A 25,389-nucleotide genomic window follows, 5' to 3' on the forward strand; every position below is an offset into this window, starting at 1 on the left:
GCACTAAGCTCCAATGCTGGCTACGTTTCTGAGTGATGTATTCACAATGATCAAGAATAAAAGTAAAGCTGAGGCTGATGGGAGTTTTCTCTTTAGTTTTATTGTCTTAAACCAAATATGTGTTGCACAAAGGCATCGAGGCAGTTTTCTCTCGCCACAGTCGCCTCGTGCTTGCTCCCGGGGGACATGTTGGGCCTCTGTAAATAAATTAGTTAGAGAGTGTGGTCCAGACTTGTTTCAAATGGAAAGTATCATGAGATAACAAATGAAAGTTGACTTGACTTGACAAAGCCAACCTGTTGGCAATAGGTCACATTAAATATGGAGACCCATTGGCAGCATTACACCCCTAATCCCAGTTTACATTGATTAATTCAATAAAAAAAATCCACCTTTACTGACATCCTTAAAACCTCCAGGCTAAAGTTTAAGAAGGTGTGTTTTTCAATACTTGCCAACACATAGGGCTGCCCTGCCAGGAAGTTTGACTAAACAGAGATTAAGAGGTACTTTATCACTATGTGGGGCAGAAATTAGAAAAGTAACTACTGCTGTCAATTAAATGAATACCTACGATGAGATGCATATTTCTCAAGTATGTATTAAGTTGTGTTGAAGTGAAGTTGTCTGAACACTGACTAGTTTGTATATCTGAGAGGATCTGACTGTGAGTCGGTGTATTCTCCTGGCTGTGCTTTACGCAGCCAGAGAGAAGAATCAAAAAAGAAAAAGCCTTCCGCTTTTTAGCTTAATAAACCTCCAATTTGCTGCATACCCCAAAGCCGACTGTCATGCAGATTCTTTGGTCTGTCAAAGGAATGAAGCCAGATTACATAACAGGCAAATGAATTGATACAGTTGCACAGCACAAGAGCTGCTGTTGAGCATTAGAGTACACAAACCATTTAAACATTTTTGACTAACCCATCTCGAAAGTTGCTTCAAGAATTTAAAGCAAATGTTTGTGAGGTGAAGTGACGTAGAGAAATTTAAATCCAAATCCTCGTCTTAGATTTGAATTCAACATTTTACCACCTGGATGATCTAGATGAAACCTCCTAGATACGTATTAAAATGTTTTGTCTTACCTTGATTCTTCTCGGGGGGCCTCAGCGACAAGCTGCTCACCAAATGCGTTCGCCTCGATCTGCAGCAGTCGATAGGTTATAAGCTAACTGCGCTTCTCAATGTATAACTATGAGAAAGTCATTAAACTTTAACCCACCCCATCATAAAACACCTATCATGTTTTTACCAAGGGGAGAAAAAATGCAGAGACAGAAGAAACAACCTGAGATGACCTTAAAGTCAGCCATCTGTAGTCAATCTTCACATTACTTTTCTAAAATACCACGGAGCAATTGCGTGGCCCTGAAACTGAGAGGAAACTACAATTCACTAGATGAATAGCTCTTTATATGCAGTGGCACTCAAAGCATAACAGTTCACTAAATGAATAGTTCTTTATCTGCAGGATTCCTCACATATCTGCAACAAAGATTAACTAACAGTAGCCTCAGTTTTCTGGTAGTTAATTTCAAATGGATGAAATCCAGGTGGTCAACACTTTTTACAAATTGATCTAAGGAGGGACCTGCTTCTAAGCTCTGTTGCAACTAGATATTTTTGGCACGATGGCATTAAAAAACCCTCTGATTTCAAAGTTTTAAATAAAGTGCCTCCTCACCAGGAAAACGAAGGCTTTCAGGGCTGCGTGGGCGAAGATCACATCTGCCATGAGGGGAGGAAGGAGCACTGAGAGCAAGCTGCAGGGGAACAGTGTGAAGAGCCGGATGAGAGGGGTCTGTTAAATAAGCAGCCAGAGACAGGACGGAGGCCCCAGGCTAACTGTCAGGTAATCAGAAATCAGAAATTCCTTTATTAGTCCCACAAACGGGGAAATGTGTGCGTCACAGCAGCCAAAGGACAGTTCAATGTAACAATAAACAATAATAATAGTAAAAAATAAACAAAATACTAAAAAGGTAAGAAGAAGAGCTAAAGCAGAAATAGAATCGTATATACATAATATGTACAGATATAAACAGTGTAATTATAAACAGTGTGGGCAGTGTATTGTTATTAATAAATAATAAGTACACTAGTATGAAAATTGCCCAGTTAGTGCAAACCAAAATGAGAAATGAGTTATGTATACAGTTTTTATTGCACAACTGAGGTCTACTGGGAGCAGTGCTGGTTGTAGAGTCTGACAGCAGCAGGAAGGAAGGACCTGCGATACCTCTCCTTCACACACTTGGGGTGTATCATCTATCATCTATCGCTGAAGGAGCTGCCCAGTGCTGTGATAGTGTCCTGCAGGGGGGGGGGACTCCTTCACCAGCAGCGATGACAGCTTATCCATCATCCTGCTCTCTCCCACCACCCGCACTGGGTCAAGAGGGCATCCCAGGATGGAGCTGGCCTTCTTGATAAGTTTATCAAGTCTCTTCCTACCTGCTGCCAAGATGCTGCTGCTCCAGCAGACTACTCCATAGAAAATGGCTGATGTCACCACAGAGTCACAGAAAGTCCTCAGGAGTGCCCCCTGCACTCCAAAGGACCTGAGCTTCCTCAGCAGATGGAGTCTGCTCTGACCTTTCTTATAGGTTGCTGCAGTGTGATCCGTCCAGTCCAGTTTATTGTTCAGGTGAACTCCCAGGTACTTGTAAGATGTATAATACCGGTTATCGCAGGTAACCACCTTTTTAACAGAGGAAATGGGAAAACAAACAGAGTGCTCAAACATCTGATTTGTTTCAATTCCAGATGGCATGAAGGTGCTGAAGGAGGAGTGGTCTGAGTGCAATTAGGCACAAAGCTGACAGGTGACTTAGAATGTAAGTAATACTTAGATGGTTATGTTTAGGTTAAATGGTTAATCAGGTTAACAGAGCTTTTTCTTCAAAAGTGAAGTAACATTACATGGTGGCAAAATCTTGCTTTAAGTGTGTATTTTCGTATACATTTAGGTTTTGGTATACAAAAATATCCTTGTTACCCCCTGTAATTGAAAGTGTTAGCACCATCCAAGGAGTCTTCTTACATGCAGTCTATTTTTGCCGTCATCTGGTTACAGCTGTTATAACACCAGCACTTCGTGTTTGTGTTTTCACAGCTGTAGGCCATCATCTATACTAAATACCCATAGATTGTTACATAGCTCCATTTCAAACAAAAACGGGCATGGTATGTGGGAAAACGTTGCACTCATCTGGGCGGCTACAACCTGACACAACCACCATCATACTGTTTTATTTAAAACGTATTTCATTTCTGCTTCTAAATCCTACATAGTGGTCCTTTATTAAAAGGTAAAGGCTGGAGTGTGACCACGATCATTAAAGAAACTAAAGTTGATTGTCAGTAAGGAACTTTTTTTGATTCAGCTGAGGATTTTGTGACTCTTAAACAACTTCACACAATTTCAGTGTTTTGCTTTAGACCAATACGAGTCACATATCCGACGTCCAGTTAGGTGCTTTGTCACTAAAACAAACATGTTTTGGAACATTGCTCATGCTGGAGTGGACAGTCTTTGCAGAAGTGTATTATGCATAGAGGGGGTACAAAATCCTGCGTATGAGGTTTCTGACAAGTCAAACGAAACATTGTAAATTGGAAAAAGCCTTGTCGTGCAGAGGATCGATGGTGGTAAAATTGGTGGTAAAAGGTGTCGAGAAAAAATAATAACCCAGACAGAGCCAATGAGAGCCATTACACTTTACTACCAGCATGATGGGGATGCACCAGGCGCTCGGGAACTACAATATTACTCTATTCTCCAGCATACAGTTCATCACTGTTTCCATGGCTTTTGCATTTAGTCTGGGAGTGGAGACAACTTATTACGCTCAATCACACTGCGAGCTGTTGGTGATGTAAAAGGGTTATATTATAAATGGCCGACAGTGGATTAGGATTTGAAAGCTCGGGCCCTGACTCATCTCACATCCTCACTGACCAGACAGGCACAGATTCACCACATGCATTTAGTTGATGTGTATTCATTAAGAGTAACTTACTACCAGGCTGAAAGCTTGAACTTACACATCACTTCAGTATGGTAAGAATTTGAGTACAGGTCAGGAAAAGCAAGATTTTTATTTTTCTATTTGTCTATTTGCAGTTTCAAGTTTGTTGCTCCAGTAACAACACCCAACAGTGATGTGGCTGTGGTAGACCAGTTTAACTAGTTGAGGTCGGCTGCTGTTTAGTTGTTTTTTAGAGATGCATCACTACTAAACCATTTGCCTTTAACTGTTAACTGTTCTGTTAAAGCCTCTCTACTACATCATGTTTTTATGTATTTATTCAGCATTTAATTTGTTTGTATTTTTTCAGTATCTCTCTACCAGCCCATCTGTCTGGGCTTGATCAATACTATTCCTGATTTAATGCGCACCCAAACCTTGAGCTCATGCAGTCTGCATAGCTGATGGATGTACTTTAGTTAGAGACTATTTTGCAATTTAAACAGGAGAGTTTTAATGCTATTACTCAGCCTCAGCAGGCAGCCTGTCCTACAGCTACTTACCTGTCATTACAGGTCTCATATTATGCTCATTTTAAGGTTCACACTATTTTGAGCATCTACTAAAATGTTTACATGCTCTAATATTCAAAAAGCACTTTATTTTTCTCATTCTACTGTATTCGCCCTCTGTCTGAACGCTCCGTTTTACTGCCGGTCTCTTCGATGCCCCCCTCCCCGAAAGCCCAGTCTGCTATGATTGGTCAGCACTCACAAGCCTGAGCCAGCATCGCCCACTGTGTTTCAGCACGGTCTCTGCTGGTGTTTCTGCAACCAACCCTAACCCTAACCGTACCCTATGCTAACATTACTACCACTAGTTAGCTAACGTTGGCAGATTTGTACTGACAAATTTTACATTTTTTTCCCCACAAACTGGCAACTACCAAAACTCGTGATTATTGGCAAAACACAGATACCACGTGATACCAACAGCATTATGCTATTGACTCAAAAACCTTGTTGGAAACTGGAACAAATAGACCGTATTCACATGCCGGCAATTTTCCTTTGACACCACGTCAAGGGTGGGAGCCTCAAAGGTCGTACTGCTGTGTTCCAGGTTGCAAGTCATAAATGTAGGGAATCAGACAAATCTTTATCACTAAGTCCCGATTTCTCAGCATTCAACCACTTCCTAGCTAAAGTTACTGTTTGATATAATATAAACGCACAACTTGGACACATTTATTTAAACCTGGAAGTGAATTGCAGTGAATGTAATCAAATGCAGATTTTCATTTGTGGTTCAATGCCAACGTCAGCTAATGGACTATCAAGTATGTAGTTTTACCTTGAAATATGGCCCAACACCCCTCATACCATATCCCTCCCAACATATCTTCACTTGCTTTTTAATTGTTGATCAATTGGGACGTAGTGAAATTATAACAATTGGTAAGACTCCCTACGCTTATACGACTCGCATCCTGGAAACCAGCAGCATAACATTATCTGAGCAGCTGAGCTCAGAGGAAAATGACAACATCTTTTAACTTATTAATTCACAATCATAATAATGTTTTAAAGGAAAAGAGATACTTTTATTCTGCACCTTCCGACAAGCTCATATGTATTATTTTTTATAAAAATGCCTTTACTTAAGCATTATTTAAACAGCACCAAAAAAAAAAAAAACAGAAAATCTCACCTTCTACAATACGGGACCTTTAATGTACAGGACAGTACTGCCCATGTTGCCCTTAAACATCAGAAAATCTGCTACCGAGCGAGTGCTGTGCATAAATTCTCCAAGCTCGCTCTTCACATCCACTGAGATAACAGATAACAGGCTACACACATAGTCAGAGCCTGGTAACCTGAGCTCCCTTAGGGGGTGGACAAATCAATATGAACCTCTTTAAAATGTAATGCAATCCAATGCAACACCCCTGCAATAAATTCCATCTATCTATCTATCTATCTATCTATCTATCTATCTATCTATCTATCTATCTATCTATCTATCTATCACATTTTCATATTGCTAGATTATGAAACTGTTACATAAGAGCCTGAAATAACACAGGAGGATTAAACAGGTCTACTTTCACTGATTGACTCAGTGTCACATAAACAACCTGTGCGCTGTGATGTGGGGTCAAGTGAGATATTCAAGCTGCCAACAGTTTCCTCCCTGACTCTCACTCTCGGGGCTGTGCGGAGAAGCACGATCTGATTGGCTGAGGAGCGCACCAGCTCCGAGTAAAGCAAAAGGATGCCAGAGCGCTCAGGCAGTGTGCGTGGACGGATGCGAGCGGGGACCGACGGCAGGCGAGCCCGGACACGCGTTGTTATGATGATGCAGCAGCCTTGAAACTTTTTTCAAGCACTGTTTTTACTGAGGGGCAGGAGTGTCTCGGCTCATCTTCGCTGCAAGTTAAGTGTGATGTTTTGGCTGCATGTTGTAAAATCTCTCTCACCACCACCACCACCACTATCACTACCGACGCATCCTCTCAGGAGTGATGGGCTCTAAGTTGACCAGACAGAGAAGTCTCGATTTTGACAGCAAATTGTCCAAGAGGAGACGCCAGAGGAATGACAGCCCGGGAGAGGGCGAGAGAAGTGGCGGCGGAGACTTCTTGTTTACCTCCTTGATGCTCAAGTCCGACAAGCTGCCAGGGATGCTGCGGAAAACCAACCACAGCCCATATGTCAGGCGGGTGGCGTGGATCCGGGAGATCCAGAGGCTTCTCAGGGAGCAGAAGATGGAGCAGGCGGCTGAAGTGCTCAAACTGCTGAGAAAGGTGAGGGGAAGACATTACTGGGGGGTCACGAATGAGCTGGAGGAACTTTATTTTGAAACGTTGTTATTAAAGGGATTGAGTGAGGCTGTGAGTGGGTTTTGTTGATGAGCACGTGGGCAAAAAAGTTTGCTTTGATTAATTTTTTTATTATTATTGCAATTCATTTATAGATTTTTATATTCAGTGAGAAACTACAATAGTTTGTGTTAATCTGCAGATGATTGAAAATGTAAATAATGCAACAGCAGTTTATTCTGTTGCTTTTAGGTGTCAGCTGTTAAATTCTGATAATCGATTAATCGGTCTTCTTATTCCAGCTTGTAAAATGTCAGTATTTTCTATTTCTCACACCTCTATGACAGTGAACTGCATATGTTTGAGTTGGTGGACCAAACAAGACATTTGAGGAGGATGATGATCAACATTTTCCACCATTTTATGAGAAACCAAACAACTAATTGAGAGGATAAGAGCAACTTGTTAGTTGCAGCCCTGTTTTTTATAAACCTGACACGTATGGGTTGTTAGGCATATATATGAGGCATTACTACTGTACACACAACAGGACATTAATTGAATGATTTACCATGATGGCACTCATTGGAGGAAATCCCACTCTTCATGGAGCAGCACGTGTATCAGCAGGTGTCAGTGTGTTCATCATTTTCAAAAGTTATTTAATCATCTACTTTTTTTTCTCATCAATGTTTCACAGTTCGGAAGTCTGGCAGGACATTGCACTCTGTCTCCCACCCCCCACCCCTCTTTTTTTTAAAATAATACTGAGAAATAAGAAGCACTTACTGTATAATGAGGTTGATGCCTCATTGGGTGAGACGCTGGTCTGAATCAACCACCTGTTTTGTCTGAAAGGGAACGGCCAGGAAGCCAGCTAGTTCATGATCTGAATATTCAATCAGCTCCAAACACTGGACACAGAGCCCTGTGTGTTTTGTATGTTAGCCCTTTGAAATACAGCTAAGGAAGACTTGGTCAAATGAATTCACATGGCTTTATGATAAGGGTACAAATGATATTCTGTAGTTAAGTAATGCTTTACTAATGTATGACTCATGTTGATTTGATTTGATGCATGAATAAATGTGGGATGTATTATGAATTCCTGTTGCACCCCATTAACAAACGACGACGTTACAATGACTTTATGTGATTAATCAAACTGCAAACACTTACATTTTAAACATGAATACAAAAATACTGTGACGTAAATGAACGTCTATGGAACTGAAATCCAGAAAACTTTTAATGCATGAACTGTGAATTAAAGATGTTATATGTGACATTTGAGCATTGAAATGTCTGAAAACAGCCAGACCTTTGTTGTATGTTTTGATGAGTTGTGTACTGGCATTATCCCAAATGTTTCCAAGAGTGTTCAAACGCAAGGATATCGTAATTTTGTTGGTGCGTTTCATTTGGTCGCCCGTCCCTATAAGAGTCAGAGTGAGGTAGGAAGACGGTGAACATGTCTAAACGTCATGTGAATAAGACTTAAACATCGTCTTGTCCATCAACATTTCTGCCTGAGTTACGTCAGATAGATTTTCATCGGCAATGGTGGTTGTTGAACAATGAGGACAGCAATTCCCATGATCCCATGCTACTTATGTCCTTTGTTTGTTTTGATTGAGAGATCTGTATCGACAGAAATCACATACAGTGTGTTTAACGTTCCTCAACTAATCACATCACAGGGCTCCAGACTAACTTTTGCTTTTAGGTGCACAGCACATAATTCAGGTGCACCCAATGGTACATTTTAATTTAATTTCTTAACACATTATGTAAAGGTGCAGATAAATGTTTGTCTTCATTTAAATCACAGCACCTGCAGATCAGACCCGCAAAATTTTAGACACACCGCTGCGATTGATGAAAATTTGTAATTGCACTTGACAGATTTTTGGACGCATGTGTGAGCAAAATAGTCGCACCCTGCAGCCTGTGCATAAAGTCATAGTTTACCTGATCTTTTGTTAATGGTGAGCAACTGAAATTCATGATACATGCTGCGTTAATTCATGCATCAAATCATTATGAGTCATGCATTAGTTAAGCATTACTTAATATCCCTTCTTAAGTATGACACACTTTCTGATTCTTAGTGAATGACTTGCTCAAAGACATGATATACTGTATCGCCTATAGACTCTTGGTAAGACGGTTTTCTGATTTCTGATGTCTGCTCTCTTTTTCTGCCATTGTTCATGGTTTCAGGTTTGAAATATATAAGAGAAGATGTTAAATACATAAATCCACGTATGCAGAAGCAGTTTATACAAACTTGAATGCCTCTCGAATGTGGTATGGTTAAATAGCTCTAATCTGTCCCCAGTGCGCAGCATTGTGCAAACACTTCTTTGTCATCAGCTTCATAGCTCCCAACCATATGTAAGGTATGTTTTCTATCTGTTACACTTTCCTGCATAACACCCTTCCTGGTCTAATCCTCACTTTCTGCAGTTTTATTCAAACGGGAGGGAAGAGAAAAAAAAAGAAATAGTTTTTAGAGCTCAGCTTGAGCTTTCCTCTGCCTTCTGTTGCGGATTGATCAAAGGAGAACAGTTTTGAAGTTCAGACAAAAGCAGTTCTGATCAAGAGGGGCCCCCTGTCATGAAAACTCCCTGCCCATCTGTACGGTGCTGTTGAATAAATTATACAGATGTGTGCAGATTACAGCACGAAACAATGCGGAGGAGAAGCCACGGGTGTCTGAACTGAGGACTGATTTGTAGGTATCTCTTCAGAAACCATTAAGTGAGGATGAAATAGATGTGGGGGGAATTTAAACTTAAGCTTCATATTTGTGTGAAGCAGAAGGGATGTGACTCATGCATAGCTTCCTCTAACGTCTCTGTCCCTGTTCATTAAAGCAGTCGGAAATATCTTATGAGAAAAAGGGATTTTAAAGATCATCATGTACATTTGTTGGTCGTGAGCAGGGGCAGCTTTCTCCGAAGCTCGGCATTTAAAATGCTCACGAAGCATCAACACTCCCTCCATCTCTCTCTCAGCGAGGTGAAGCCAGAGCCCTGCTACTCTTGTATGTTGTTGGGGCTGAAGCCAAGTGTCTGACTAACAATACTTCCAACCCTGAAAAAACACTGGCAGTAGATCTCCCTGCCGTTGCTATCCGGCAGCACAGGAGCTTTTCCTCTCAGAGACGGAAGGATTTGGAGATAATCAACTTCAGATGATGGATGCTGGAACACGTTTCTTTCACGTTGAGGAAGTCATTACAAAGAGGAACCAATAACACCGGCCCCCGCACTGTTATCTCCATCGCGGCTCTGCCTTCTGGGCCATTAAGTTAATTAGTTTGGGGTCTTCTAGATATTCATTAGTAAACAAAGAATCAGCAAACACTCATATCAATTACGCTCGACAACCTGCACACCGAGTAACCAATGTGCAGCGATGGCGAAGACACTAATGAAGGTGCTCTCTGTAGTGTGTGAAGACCTGTCTGAAGTCTAAGGTTAGCTGTCACAACACATAATTATTCATGTTATTCAACTGTAAATACCTCGAGCCAGAAGTGCTGCAGATTTTGGTGCCTTTGCAATCATATTATTACCTATCCTGTCATATAATTTGGGTAGAAATACAATATGTCCTGCATGTATGTCCTCACCCTGTTTCTCTTTCCCAACATTTACCATCTGCCTCTCAGTCTTGCCATCAGATAAAGACAAAAAGACCCCAAAATGAGCCAATGAAAAAACAAAAAGACAGACAGGAGTAGTGTGACATTTTGAGAATCAAACTTAGAGTTAGACAAGATGATATACTCCACTCTCATGTCTGTACAGTAAATATGAAGCTGTGCATATACAGAAAATATGTGTTTGTTGCATGTAACTGCAAGCACCTCTAAAGCTCACTAATTAATACTGTATGTGATTCTCACAGTGACAACAGGACACCAGGAAGTTGTTTTAACATGTTGGTTTTTGGTTGAATTGAACAAAGAAGGTATCACATGTTAATTAGATGGATGTTTTTTCCTTTTGGACAGAGCCAGGCTCACTGTTTCCATCTGTTTCCAGTATTTATGCTAAGATAATCTAACCTCCCCCTGGCTCTAACTTAATTACTTTAGAGACGCAAGAGTGGCATCAATTCACGGGAAAGTGAATAAACATAGTTCATTTTAATAAGGTTATTTTCAGGGATGTTTTCTCACAAAATAAGATTATTTGAAAATATGAGAACATGTTCAAAAGGTCAAGGTCTCGCCACTTGGTTCATTCGGCCTGTAGCTACAGCATAAATATCAGTAAAATATGAAATCCATTTGTGGAAGTGAAAAGACTTGACACCGGAGACTCACTTTGTAGGTAGTGAATGATATTTAAGTAAAATGATCATTTATTTACATCACAAAGTTGGATAAAATAACAATTTGTACAGAGTTTCCCTTCACTTAAGGGACAGGTTGACTGCAGCAAATCAAACGTACTACAAGGAACTTTTAACTGCTTGTAAAACAGTCTCGGTATAATACAGATGCCTCAGACCATCAGCTAAAAGATTGGCTATTTCCAGGGGCGAAAATCTGATAGCATCTCTGGGAGGGACAATTACATGAAATTTTCTCAAGAGCAATCCCTGAGGGGGAAATCATAAGCAGTGTTGTAACTCTGCTAAAGAACATTTGTGATTGTCACTCCAACAATCACAAATATTGGTTAATGTTAGTGTGGATGGCTACTAAACATCAGCTCACCGCTTGCACTCTGACCTATCTGAGTCACTAAGGTTACTCTGTTTCACCATCGTCGTCCGTTGCTCTAAGGGGCCACCAGAACCAACAAAAAGTTTTACTTCCTTTACGAGAGATGTGCGCCCTTTCAAGGACGTGAAGAGTATGCAAGTCAGAACTATTCCTCATCTGTCGTGTCACATATGACTAAGTTGACATATTGACCTCGTCCTACTTGCCGATGCATAGTTGCTGCTGGCCGTTTATGTCTTTGAATCATCAGGAAGCGGCTTTTCAGTATTTTTTCACATGATAACCAGACAGTTCTGACCTTATACCTTGGATTTCAAGATGACGGCATAAAAGGTCAATCCAGTATTTTTTTTTTTTTAAAGTAAGTAAACAAAAGTTGGAAGGTCCATCACCTGACAGCTATGACACGTGTCTCACACAAAAGCAGAAAACTGTGGGACTGGATTTGTCACCGCGTGCAGTATATCTAATTGGATTCTAATGAACTGCATGTGTGGGATGATGTTCTGCGATTCAGAGCTCATCGCTTTATTCAGACTTTTTGTGATGAAGCAGACGTCAGATTAGATATGCAGCTTTCTCGAGGACATTTGTAGCGGGATCTGAAGGCACGCAGGCATCCCGTCGGTGACAAACAGGAAAACATTTCACGCTTTTATGATTAGGAATCAGTCAAAGTAATCCACAGGATCAGATCTCTCTGTGCGTATGTTAAAAATGCGGTTTTAAATCAGCTCCACAAAGCGGCTCAAGAACAATCTGATGCAGCAGCTGCTTAACACAACATCCTCATCATCATAAAATTATCTATGTGCTTTCATTTATGGACACATGCGGTACCCTCAGTCTGCACTAAATGAGGTTTACTGAAGGGAGAGCTGGCCTGGAGGACGGTCCAGCGTCAGGGAATCCCAAAGAGCTCCGCTGTAATAAATCAACCCAAAAGCTGGAGGAGGAGAAAATGCTGATGGGAGTTTTCCTCTTTGCTTCAGCTGTGCCCTGAAGTGTTAGGGCTGTCAGAGCGTATAGAGCATGTTTAACTCCCGCCTGCTATTTTAAAAGCTCTTCACTTCATATGGAGCTGACAGTATTTTACACTGATCACTAGAAACAAGAGCATGCTGGTCCAAATATGTTTGTTCTGTTGTTTTCATACAGCAGATGCAAGTGTAATATGTTTGAGTAGAGGAAAACATCTTTTAACAGTTGTTATGGATTAGGAGAGAAAGGCAGCTTTATGCCTAAAAAGAGGAGATTTTTCTTTGACTTTCTTTCTTCTTACTCCCAGCCTTTCATGATTTTCTTTCATCTGCTCACTTGTGCGTCTTCCCTGCTGTTTGTTGTTTGCATTTGATGTATCTGAAAATGTTACTTCCCAAACACCAGATGCTAATGACGCATCAGCACTCCAAGTATTACCCCGAAGATGCAGCTTCAACATATTTACATTGTCACTGCAAATAAGAAATATATCATCATGTGTGCTGGCTCCTGCGCATAAAAACAGTCTTTGACCAGAAGAGCAGAAAGCAGAAGTGCATTTAAGTGGAATCAAAATATATTTCCCTCGGATAGTTAAGAGTCGTGTTTTGTGAAAATGATAGAAATCCCCTCGGGCAAAACTACAACTGAAACCTGCAAATGAGATAAGAGGAACCACAAGGAGTTTTATTCTCTTCGCTGAAGAGTATAACTGTCGTATTATCTGAAAAAAGACACACCACTCTTATCTTAGCTCACTTAATCTTTGCTCCCAACACACTCTCATATTTGCACACAGACACCGTCCCCACTCCTAATTGACTGCACATGTGTTAACACATGACTCCGATGTCAAACCCTTATCAGCTCGCAGAGATAAGAGAGCAAGATGAAAGAGGAACAAAGCCTCTAAACATGGACGATGTATTTTCATTACAACTATCCATGAAACGTCACCTGAATATTAAATCCCCCCCCCCCCCCCCGAATACCCAGTCTGCTCTGATTGGTCAGCTCACACATGCCTGAGCCAGCAACAGAGCAGCTGTGCTAAATCAATTCTAACATGACAAACTAGCTGATTTAAATTATACAAATGTATGTGTGACGTGGTGATGGTGTGTGATGTCACAAAGTCACAGAACTGAAGGCGGGACTACCGACGAGGCATTTCAGGAGCAGTGTTTTCTGTGGGAGAGAGGAGCTTCTGTTGGTGCAAACTTTCAAGATCTTTTACATGCACAAAAACATATAAAACACTGAAAGAAAAAGCAAAATAAGTCTCCTTTAAGAGTTAACTGAGGCACTCTCCTCTCTCTTTTCTTTCTCTCACAGGATTTGGGACTCCAGGGAACGTCCCTCAATGACATTTTGTACAAGAATGCAGCTTTTCTTAACCTGGTGGACCCCATCTCTCATGAGCTGCTGCTCAGCCTGGCGCGGGACCTGCAATGTCCAAAAAGGGTATGAAGTCAAAAATAAGACAGTTTTTAACTTTCCTGAATTATGAAACAACAGCTTGATGTTGATTAACAGGACAAGAACTAAAGCGGCAACATGTCCACGTTTATTATCCATGCCTCAGTTCACGTGTCATATTTGTTGTCATGCTATTGTGACAACAATGAACTGTCAGTTTGTGTTACATCAAATGCAGAAGCTAGGGAGCAAGGACAATTATATTGTAGGTGTTTAAACATTAGCACAATAGAGAACTATGTACTTCAAGGTGTGTTTGAAATGTGTACAGTATCAGGTGACATATTAACTTTTATTATGTAAGAATCCTGCATACTACGCACAGGTTCTGACTGGCTCATGTTTTACAGGGGAAAGGGGATCGGCTCAGCACATTTTAACATTAATCTTGCCTTTGTAGAATATAATTCTAAAGCTGTGAGGGTCATTGAAGACTAATTAAAGAAATAGTTTGGTACAATGGGAAATGCCAACATGGATGAAAAGATTTACACCGCTTCTCATCTCATTTATCATCTGTACTATGAATATAAACCTACTGTCAGCAGCCAGTTATCTTAGCTTATTACAAAGACTGGAAACGGGCTCTTTCCAAAACCAAAGTAACTCCAACGCTCACTAAGTAACACATTATAGCTTGTTTGGTATAGAGAATAAAAAGTGTAATAATACAAAAGTTGTGATGTAACAGGAGCTTACTGTATGTGCAAAACAATGTTTTGCATGGTCATAGTGACTTTTTTTTATCTAAATGGCAATGTTAAATCTAACTATAAAGGAAGGAATCTCTGCCAGTCTGTCTGTTTGTTATTCACACATCTCAAGAACCGTTCATCCGATCAACTTCACACTTGGCAGGTGTGTTGCTGAAGGGCCACAGACGTGTCGTGTTGAATGTGGTGCAATTTGGACACGCAACTTGTCCAATATTAATTAATTTTGAATAAACAACAAACACTGCTGTGTGCAGCAGCGGGATCGGGCTTCATTGCTCTAACTCCATGGCTCGGAAAGTACTGATGTAATCATCTAGATTCTAAATCACATATATAAAACATGTTTGATATTATTTGGGGTGGCCGCGATGAGTCTTGAGCAGTTCAAGAGGCTTGAGACTGGACCTGTGAACCCCTCACATTAAAAGATAATCTGTGTGGGCACTGCATTAGTTGAACAAATTGTAAATATGGTGTGTTGCATTTTAGAAAACCTTTCTCTATCAGATTGCATCCAAGAAATGGGATTTACTAATTTATGTCATCAGAAGCAACAGCAACACTGTGATAAACTTAGCTTTCACATGAAATGCTTATTTCACTATTTTTTTTAATAATCACATACGTTTTGCACATTCTGGGAAGTCTCTTCTACAGCTCATTTTACATGTGGAAAAGCTCCTATCAGTGGACAATCTGGAGCATTAAATGAGAACTAACCCTCAGTCCCAGCTGCAAAGGGGACACCTGCTTGTTAGAGAGGTCAGGGATGAATGGTACGTCCGATGGGAGGCACTGTGTCAGGGTGTGACTCTGCAGCGGGACCATGTGGTCTGTCTTCCCTGCTGCTCCTGTGCTCTTTCAGCACAGTGGCATACCTGCAGGGGTAATCTACCTTGGTTGCATAATACTGGAAAGCATGGGCAGGTGCCCAGTGGTCATCATGCTGAGGTCAGCGGGGCCGCTGGCCACGGTCAATGGCACCGAGACTTGTGGGGCAGTGTGGCTTTGGCACTAACAATGAGAGCACTTTGAGGGCTCTGACAGGTGGCAGGTGGGATCAAACGGGAGAGGCTGGTGCTGCTGGAGTCCACTGAGTGCTGTGAATTCTGTTGTGTCCCACCTTTCACTGTTTGTAAGGAACTGTATGAAAAGTATTAAGGGGGTAAAGGGAGTCAGAAAGGGTGGATCGCTTTGTATTTTGGGGGGGGGCTGGAGAGGTAAGGTTGGAGAGCAGGAGGATTATTTTGTCCTCATCTGAGATTTATATATTTTTTCAGCCTTCCTTTTGTGACTATATTGTAAAGTTAGTCACATCAAAAAGAAAACTTCCATTTGTACCAAGTTTATGTATCTTAAAAAAAGGCAATGTAGTTTGTTTATAGCCTAACATTAGCTTTTTACTTTTCTGGCAGGCTCATTTACGCCTCAAAAATAATAAAAGTGGTGTTAATTTGTGAAAATTATCTTGCGGAAAAAACATGTATCATAAACTTGTGTTTGCCACAGAGCTTATTTTCTGACATCATCAAAAAAAACTATAGGCTTTTTGTCGAGGCAACCGAAACGATGCTAACTTACGGGTTAGCCTACAAAAATACATCATCCCTGCTGCCTTCAAATGGAGCTTGTGGGCTGGTGGTTAAAACGTTGGAAATGTAGATGCATGATATGCTTGATGTTCAAGTCGTTGCTGCTAGGCAACAGCATTTAGAAGCCACGGAGGCTAACAGTTTAGCCAGTTAGCGAGCGGGTAATGTAATGCAAGAAATGCATTTTAAAAAATGAGGCCTTTGGGAATATCAATATTTTCCTCAGAGATACCTTAAAATTATGAAGAAAAACTCTATATGACTAGAATTACAATTTATTAACTTCCAAATAATACAGTCCCTGAAGATATTAGTTTAAATACAAAGGGTCAGAACAACACCAGCATTGAAAAACACTCACATTGATTGACAGGTTAAACATTAGATGATTTCATGTAGATTATTAATAGATGTTGAAGGAGGTTCATATCAGTATAACAGACCAACACAATCAGTGGCTGAACTAAATGCACATAATGTTGATTCCTCGTCATTAGGACAACCTCGTCAATTATGCACATGAATTACATTCAGATTTATATGATCAATAAAATATAGGACAAATCCTTCAAGATTTGCATCATGATTTATCCAGACTGGCTGCCAGCTCATCCACTTGTAGGGTGGCATACAAATCAGAGATATTAAAATTCAAATTACATCTCAAACTCGGGTATGAGTGTGAAGAAGACACTACAGAGGCTGCTCAGAGTGGCTGTAAAGCACAGACCCAGCAGCCATCACGGCTATCTAAAGTCTGCAGTTATCTCTTGTCGGAAGAGATGGGTTGCCTCGAGATAAAGTGACTGTGGTCTGGTTTTTACTTAGCCAGTCCAGATGATAATCACCTGTAAGAAAGTCTAATCTTATCGCTGTTTACTTTGGTGAGGAAAGCCCAGGAGGGAGGAAGGGAGATTGAGGAGCTGGCAGCAATGTTCTCCTGACTGGCTGGCGACCCGTGGCAGGATACTGTGTCAGACGTGACGAGGATGTAGAGAGGCAGTGTGCTGGAATAAGGCCTGGCAGCTGCCTCTGTGGCCAGCATTCTCCACCACTCTGTGATTTATTTACATTATATATTCAAGGACATATCAGAGCATAAGAGTTAAGTAACTTGTGCGTGTTTTGAAGCTCATTGTCGTCCGTTACAGACAGTTGATTTAATGTTCATTATGTTTTGATGCATGATTAATGTCTCACGATTCTTATACGGTCACAGCTATGCACAATTATCGACTCTGATGATTCTTCCAGACCACAGATTCACCATTTCCTAAGAATACATTCACATTGCGAATCAGTATGCGCTGCTCTAACGTCGTGTTCAGTCATCCAAGTGGCTGAAACAGCAGCGCTGAATGTTTTGAAAGTATGAGGCATGTTTGTTTGTCGCCCAAGCAAAGAAGTGGCAGCAGGAATGGTTAATCGCCTTAAGGTAAATTGCCCCTGTCTTTTTTTTCTCTCTCGCCACATTGCCTCTCTGTTGCTGTCGTGTTGTACCATTAATTAGATTTAGCCTGCTCAGCACAGCCCGTTCCATTTAAAGTCTTTGACGGAGGAGGAAGAGAGAAAAGAGAAGCGAGGAAGAGGGGGGAGGGAGGAGAGACGAGGAGCAAGACGGAGGCAGGGTAAATTAATGTTTCCATGTAGAAGATGTATGATGCAGCTGTATTCAAAGGAAGAGAAAGAAACACTTTGTGGCTGTGTGGGAATCAGTACATCTGTAGTTTGAAGGGAGAAGGAAAGAGTGATCAGAGCATCCAGCGTTCATGAATGACTTTTACCTTGTACACATCTAACCTTTGTCGACTTTTTCGCATTAAAAATAAACAAGCTTGTATGTTCCCAGTGAATCCTCAAATTCAGGGTTCTCCCTGCCTATAAAAGATAAAAGAAAGCCACCTTTGTATTATTAGCTTTTCACAAAAAGGCTGAAGGTTTATTTTACACCAAACTATCATGACTTTTATCAGCAGCCTCTTCGATGTGCCTGTACTAAGCGCAGACATGTGGCGTGGGGCACTCACATGACGTGTTTAAGCGGCGGGAGAATCACATATTCTCAATTTCCACACGATCAATGTTATTGATGAATTCTCATTATTCATTATTGTAATGAAAGCTTGGTTAGCCTAAAGCTCCTATTCGCAAGAAAGTTGATTTTTTGAGTCTCATTCCCAGCCTGTCAATAACTGACGCTGTGGGATGGAGGCTAACCTAACCTACAAGCCCAAAGTGCCAGTTTCTGAAGCGTTTTGAATGAGACTAAAAAAAATCAACTTTCCTACAAATAGGAGTGGTTACAGGAGTAAATAGGAGAGAATATCCAACCTCAGTGATGTTAGCCTGCGAGCCTACCTGACGGATTAGTTAGAAATCCAGCGGCCTCTTCTTCCTTAGTTTCACCCAACGTTGAAGTGATAAGAATAATCTTTTGTTTTATCAAAAAACACAGAGGAGAGTGAAATGTGCACAGAAAGATTGCACAATCTGCAACTGAGTTTCCTGTGCTTAAAAAAAACACTTTTATTTTTCACATCTGTCTTTGTCTGTTGTTACATCTTGCTACTAAATTTGAATCCACATGGATACTTCCATGATGTCTCACCTGCCTTTGTTTCTGAACAGCTACTGTCTCTTTTTGATTTGTAGCATGAGCTACTGTATATTTATACTTGTTGTCCATCATTCGTCCGTTGTGTTTGCTGCAGGAGACCGACTCGTTCAAGTCCACCAACAAGATCTGCCGCCAGCTGATTTACCACCTGACCCCTCACTCAAAGTGGACGAGACAGAGCGTGCCCAGGAGGAAGTCTCAGGCCTGGTGAGTGTGTCCTCTCTGATACTGCCATGGCAAACACATCCTCCTAGAGCCTCTCTGAAATACCGGTCTGACTTAAAGTTGGTTTGGGAGAAGTCCTCTGCTTTTTTCAGGGAAGATTTTCCTGCAGTCTTTCAAGGTTGCATCTGTGATAGAGTGTTAATTAGGGCTGCAGGTTAATATTATTACTTTCTGGGAATGTATCACTCTTTTGGGAGGATTCCCCGGATTTATCGCCACAATTAAAATTGAGTTTAAAACCAGAATTTTGGATAGTGACTCAAAACTTCTGCAGTCATTCTTTCATAATTGCTAAATTATGACATTTTTAACATCACAAATTCTCTCAAATGTTCTTTGAGGTTGTAAAGAAGACACTGACAACCATACAGGATATTGAACATCTGTTTGACAGAATATCCTTATGTGTGAGTGGTTATAATGGAGAGTCTCACCACCGCTACACTGGCATAGAGAGGTGGAATATCCATTACATGCAGACATTTGGGTGTACTATTTCAGCAGAGAAACCAGAGGATGTTCACGGACAGTAGGAACGTGGGGATAGCTTTTATGGATTTGATGGTCCACCTGTCGAATACGCCACTCTGCAATCAGTGCTGCAGCTCTGATTTGTGTTCGAGGTCTGCTCATTAAATCGCACATAGTTTACAGCTGTTGCACTTATATTACTGTAAAAACATTAACTTAAGTTTGGGCTACGATTGTTGCATGGGAGAATTCATGAGGTTTGATGAGAACATCCCTGCTTCAGTTCATACAATATTCTTCAGTGTCTGCACACACATCAGGCAGGTATTCATCCTGGAAAAAAGAAGCAGATTTAAGTGAGAATATCCTGGAAATACAAATTATCATTACACATTACCAACATATAACTGGTCTCAACCAAATTGAGCCACGCCTTAACTTGTTGAACTTCTGTGCTGTGCTGGAAGCCGGTCGTTACTTTATGTTAGCGGACTCCATTTTTCTAAACTAACGTTAGCTACCGTTGCTCTCCGTTAGCGGAGCGGAGAGAGCCACTGAGACAAGGAACTCGAGAACATACGTAAAGTCACATCTTTTGGACCGTCATGGAAAATCCAACCTGCGTGATGAATAAAATAAAGTGATTAATACATCTAAATTGCTGAATTGTTACAAAGAGCCCCTTTAAACACAGGTATGAACTTTACTTTTCTCTATTTTACTAATTTTCCAGTGCCAGTTTCTTAAATGTGAGGATTTGCTGCTTTTCTTTGTCATTTGCCACTGCCACCAAACTGCATACTGATGATCTATGCCTCAGTGAAATACAAAACAATCCCCTCCATCTCAAATTAAGTAACAGGTACATTTGCGGAGATGTTATGAAACGAAAAAAACAAAAAAAAAAACATCTCTAATGATGATCACGAGGCTCCCTCTCCCTGAGCAATTAACCCAGATTGAAAGATTTTTTTGACAGCTTGAGTTAACTTCCCGCCCCGGTCTCTTGGTTGCAATATTTTCGAAATAGCACTCAACAGAACAACAAGGCAGACTCTCCCTGTGTGCTCATTAGCAAGCTCAGTCTCTCTCACTGCAACCCACCCAGACAGCAGTGCTCACTGTGGGGCTCAAGCCGGCAACAGAAATGAGCGTCTTTAGATCAAATGAAGCATTAGGACACTGTTTACATGCTTTCAAATGCTTTTCTGTTATTGATCTGTTCATTAGCTCAATCCTCTCTTTCTCTATTTCCCTCTCCATGTCAGTCCGTCTCCTCTCCCCTCACCTCTCTGCTCTCCTTTCTCCGATTTCTTCCTATTTTAAAATCCCTTCCTCGCATTGATTTTTCTCCCGCCCCTCTTCTCTTTTCCTGTGGGATTTTTCTCTCCTGCATGTGAGAGTCCATTTTGTTCAACAGTTGCCACACAGAACGGTTCTGCAGTTTGAGCTGAGGCTCTGGGGAAACGCTCTGTCAGACGGAGAGAAAAAAAAAAAGGTTGGGGGGGGAGGCGGAATCACTGCAAGGTTGCCGATTAGAAAGTCATGCATTTCCCTCTTTCTAACCAGCCTCGCTTGGAATCGATTGTGAATTTGATCTTTCGAAAAAGCATTAGCTATCACCTAGAACCGACACTGCATTCATACAATTTCATTTTCTTCAAGTGACACTTGATCAATCTAAAAAATGTGCTGCAACCATGACTTATATTAGATTGTTTGTAAATGAAACATATGCACTTGGTTACACAAGAGTCATGATTCAAGCTTTATTACTCTGGCCTGTTTCGCTTTTATAACACTCTTACGGTGTGTCACACTTTATATATACTGTCAAGCTAATTTCATTTTTTCGTCTCTGCTGCTGCATGTGCCAGGTTTCTGAGAAGTACAGTGCTGCCGAGTCCCCAGAGGAGTTTTTAATGTTATTGTAATTGGTATTGAATTTCAGATTAATCAAGCTCATATCTTTTATTGGACTGAAATTGCCCTTCCAGCACATTTCCAGAAAGATTGGACTCGGATTGCAGATGCTTTTTCATTGCTTGTCTTTAGTGCGAAGAAGTAATTGATGCGAGGCTCTTACAGCAGCTATTACAGACATCTTCGGTACATTTAAGAAGACGATTGAGTTCTTGTTTCCATTATTAACCCCTTCTTACTCCTGGAAATGTATCCAAAATGCCTATCCCAGTCCAGCCCAAAGTAAATACAAAGCTGCTGTTGAACCATTTGGAGTGCAGCCGTGGTTTGGGGTTCTTTTGAAAGGTTATAAGCTGATTTTCCTCCCAAGCTTTGAGAAGCTCTGTGCAGTTCTTCTTGCATTAAAGGTGCTATTTGTAAGAAAAGTTGATTTTTGAGTCTCATTCCCAACTCATCGAAAACAGACGCTTTGGGACAGCAGCCGACCCATCCTACAATCTCAAAGTGTCATTATTGAACAAGTTGGAAATTAACTCTTAAATCAACTTTTCTTAATCTATTAGCAGATTTATTTTTCTCTCCTACATTTTTTAATGTAGCTCCTGTCAGTCGACGATTCACATCGTTCTTTGCCATTTTTTCACAATTTTATTCATGGAATATTGTGTTTTGGACTAAATATGTTACTGAAATGGATCTGGTGGACATTTGGATGTGAGAGAAGGCAGTTTTTGTTGGAGTTTCAGACACTACTGAAACACACAGACATATTATTGAATTTTAGCTTTCTAATGATGTATGACTATACACTTAAATAGAGCCGTTTGCCTTTTTTACTTAGCTGTGTTTACAAAGTGTATTTAGCTTGTTTCTGCTTTATTTAAGTCAGCACAGAATATCCTGTTCAGCAGAAGCACTGAGAGGATTTGAGTTCTAATCAAAACAGGCGTGCAGGTTGTGCCGACTGATGATAAGAGTGAAAGGAGTCGTGGCGATGACAGCTGTTTGGGCAGGTGTAATCAGCTGTGGGTGAGCTGCCTGAAGCCTGATATTTGACCCCGACCTCACACTGTTCAGACTAAAGTGCCTTTTCCTCCCACAACTCACACTGCGAAGGCTGTGCTAAACTCACTCCCTTGCTTTTATTTATCTTCCTAGAAAGCTTGACAGTTATTGAACAAACAGTATGTCGCCAGCTTTTTTTCTTTGTCGTGACTTCCACATGTTCACCTGCCAAAAAGAACTCTGCATAAATATCTGTGATCAGTGTTTATAAGAGTTTAGTAGGAAGAAATAACAAATACTTCATCCAGATAACAGTCTGTAACCATAAGGCTCCTTTAGGCTTATTTCACTGTCAATAACAACATCTGGTAACACTTAACATCATGAACATGTTTCATAAATTGTAATTCATGAAATTCAAGAGGACTGGTCTCGACCCTACTGTAGCTGTTCACTTGTTTTGCGTGATTCTCCTTAACTCCAGCTGGATTTCTCATCAGACCTCCACTCAAACTCAGTCTGAACATGACAAAGATGCTCCTGACAGTGGTACAATGACCCTTCCTTGCACTGCTAAAGGCATCCGTAAGCTTCAAACATGCTTGTTGGACTGTCAAACAGCATCATCACCCCGCATGGCTGCTGGCAAGAAACCCATCACACGGAAATGGCCACAGTCAAACCCTTTAACAAAGGACGGCCGGACTGCAATTGTCAACGCAAAAAAAAGTATGAAATTGACCTGCTTAGCATTCTTCGTACAACTACTTTTTATGTGCATGGCTGCGTGCAACACCATGAATGTCTCCCCCTCTCTTTGACAACAGGCTTTTTTGTGCCCATTCAAAGCAGCTGTAAACACATTCACTATCAGGCAACACAATGTACGAACTAGTTTGACAGAAGCCTTAAGAATCCAGACGTGAAACCAGACAACGTTGCCCAAGGTTTATATTGCAGCTGCAGCCAAAACTTGCAGGTTTGCATTCAATAACTAGCAGCAAATATGAGCAAACTCAGAAATATTTATTTTTTCCATTACCACATAAACAAGCTGTTCTCAGAGGAAAATAGGGTCCACAGGATACTGTTTGAAGCTAGAAAAGAGAGTTTGTTAAGGCATAAAACATCGGCCAATGTAGATCTTTCTCACCTGATTAAAATGTCTTCCCCAAAACTACAGACTGCACCTTTAAAAGTTATGCCTAATTAAGGGTGTTGCCGCTTTGAGTGACAGCTAGCCAACCGAGTCAGCTTGGCTTGACTTCAGCTAATTCCAGTCATTGATCTTGAGCTCTCGGCCATGTTTAGGGTGCCGGTGCGTTTTGGATCATTTTTAACCACGATTACCACAATTTGGGCTCTAGACTGTTTGTGTTTGTCTCGCCACTGTACGGTTATGAAACAGATTTAAAACCCCTGGGGAATGTGTTTATGTGTTTATTTTCACATTCCTGCATCTAAAATTTAGTGTGGGGTTACATCATCTCCTGTCTCAACTATCCTCGCTCTCGAAATACGCACTTCAGCCCCTGTGGCTGGTCCAAACCTTTGCTGTCTAACTTGTCCTCAACCTCACCAAATTCTCCTACATCAAGTCATCCTCTGCTGCCTCTGGTGGTTTTCTCTCTCAAACTCCATGAAGCTGACTAAAGTAGCCACAGCTTACCACCTACAGGCCCGTCCTGCACACCAACCCGTGACCTGCGTCATCACACTTACGAATTTGTCTCTTTCTCCAGCATCACCAGAGTTGGAATGTCCTTCCCACTTCAACAAGATAATGCCATTTGCTCACAGGCTAAAAAACTAATTTCCTCAAGTGGCACATCACGTCATCCTCTCGCTTCTGAATCATAGCCTGGAAAGCATTAGCTGGTGAAAAGCCGCCGAGGCATCTCGGCTCTAACTACGTTTGGTTGAGCAGTGAAAGTTTCTCAGACGCGTGTGTAATAGTCTGGATGCTTATGGCCACTTTTTCAGCTGCATTTCAACATCTGCGTTCCAGATTCCTCAACTTCTTTTCACCGGCTAATCACCAGAGAAGTGCTCGCTGGGACTCTCTCTCCAGTTTCCCCGCGCTCTGCTCAGACTAATTTGCTCTAATCTTTAAAGAAATCCCCTCTACCTCTCTTTCTCGCTGTTATTTTGAGCCCTTCTCCCTTACACGAAACCTTCCTGGGCCAAAGCAACATTGTTAACACCTTCCAGCTTTGCAATGCTCACTGTTGTTTGTGTTGCTGACCCATAATTATAAAACTAAGCTTCATTCAAGGCCATGTCTTCATTGTTGTGATTTAAAATCTTTTGTTTTTCTTTGTTTTGGCCTTTAATCAAAAAAAGCTGGCATACTCTAGTAGAGGCATGCCGACCACAATATCATACAATATGAACAATAAAGAACTAAGTCTAAGTTGGCCTACATAGTGGATGAACAAGAGGAAGGAAATCTTTTTTAATTATGTGGGAGAGAACTGTTCAATGGATACAGACATTCATGGTTCCCAGACCATATCTGACAGTTTTGATCCCCTGACTTTACCTCAGACACCACCTCTAGAGTGAAATGTCTCAACATCTATGGCTTTATTAGGTGCAGACATTTATATACTCTTAAGGATTAACTATAATAACTTTAGTGATTTGTTTATTATGTGGAATATTTTGGTATTCCCATCAGCCGCAGCTATACTTGGTGCGAACATGCACCTCCTGTATTTCATTGCCCTCTCCCGGTTTCCTCCCCTGGTCACAGTTCTCCCTTTTTAGTTTTCCCTTTTGTTTTCTAAAATTAAAGTTATTTGACACAAAAGTGCTGTTGCATTTTACTCGTGTTTT

The 25,389-nt window shown here is 41.0% G+C and overlaps 1 protein-coding gene across 1 annotated transcript in view; it reads left to right on the forward strand.

Moving 5' to 3' along the window:
* The first annotated feature begins 6,477 nt into the window (after nt 1-6,477).
* Nucleotides 6,478-25,389, forward strand: part of lrrc75bb (leucine rich repeat containing 75Bb) — a 31,231-nt gene continuing 12,319 nt past the window's right edge. Inside the window, exons 1-3 of the mRNA XM_073478651.1 lie at nt 6,478-6,783; nt 13,859-13,987; nt 19,022-19,134. Coding sequence (XP_073334752.1) covers nt 6,502-6,783; nt 13,859-13,987; nt 19,022-19,134 — 524 coding nt within the window. The 5' untranslated portion in view covers nt 6,478-6,501. The remainder of the gene's footprint in view (nt 6,784-13,858; nt 13,988-19,021; nt 19,135-25,389) is intronic.

Source organism: Pagrus major, chromosome 12 (assembly GCF_040436345.1).
Source record: "Pagrus major chromosome 12, Pma_NU_1.0".
NCBI lineage: Eukaryota > Metazoa > Chordata > Actinopteri > Spariformes > Sparidae > Pagrus > Pagrus major.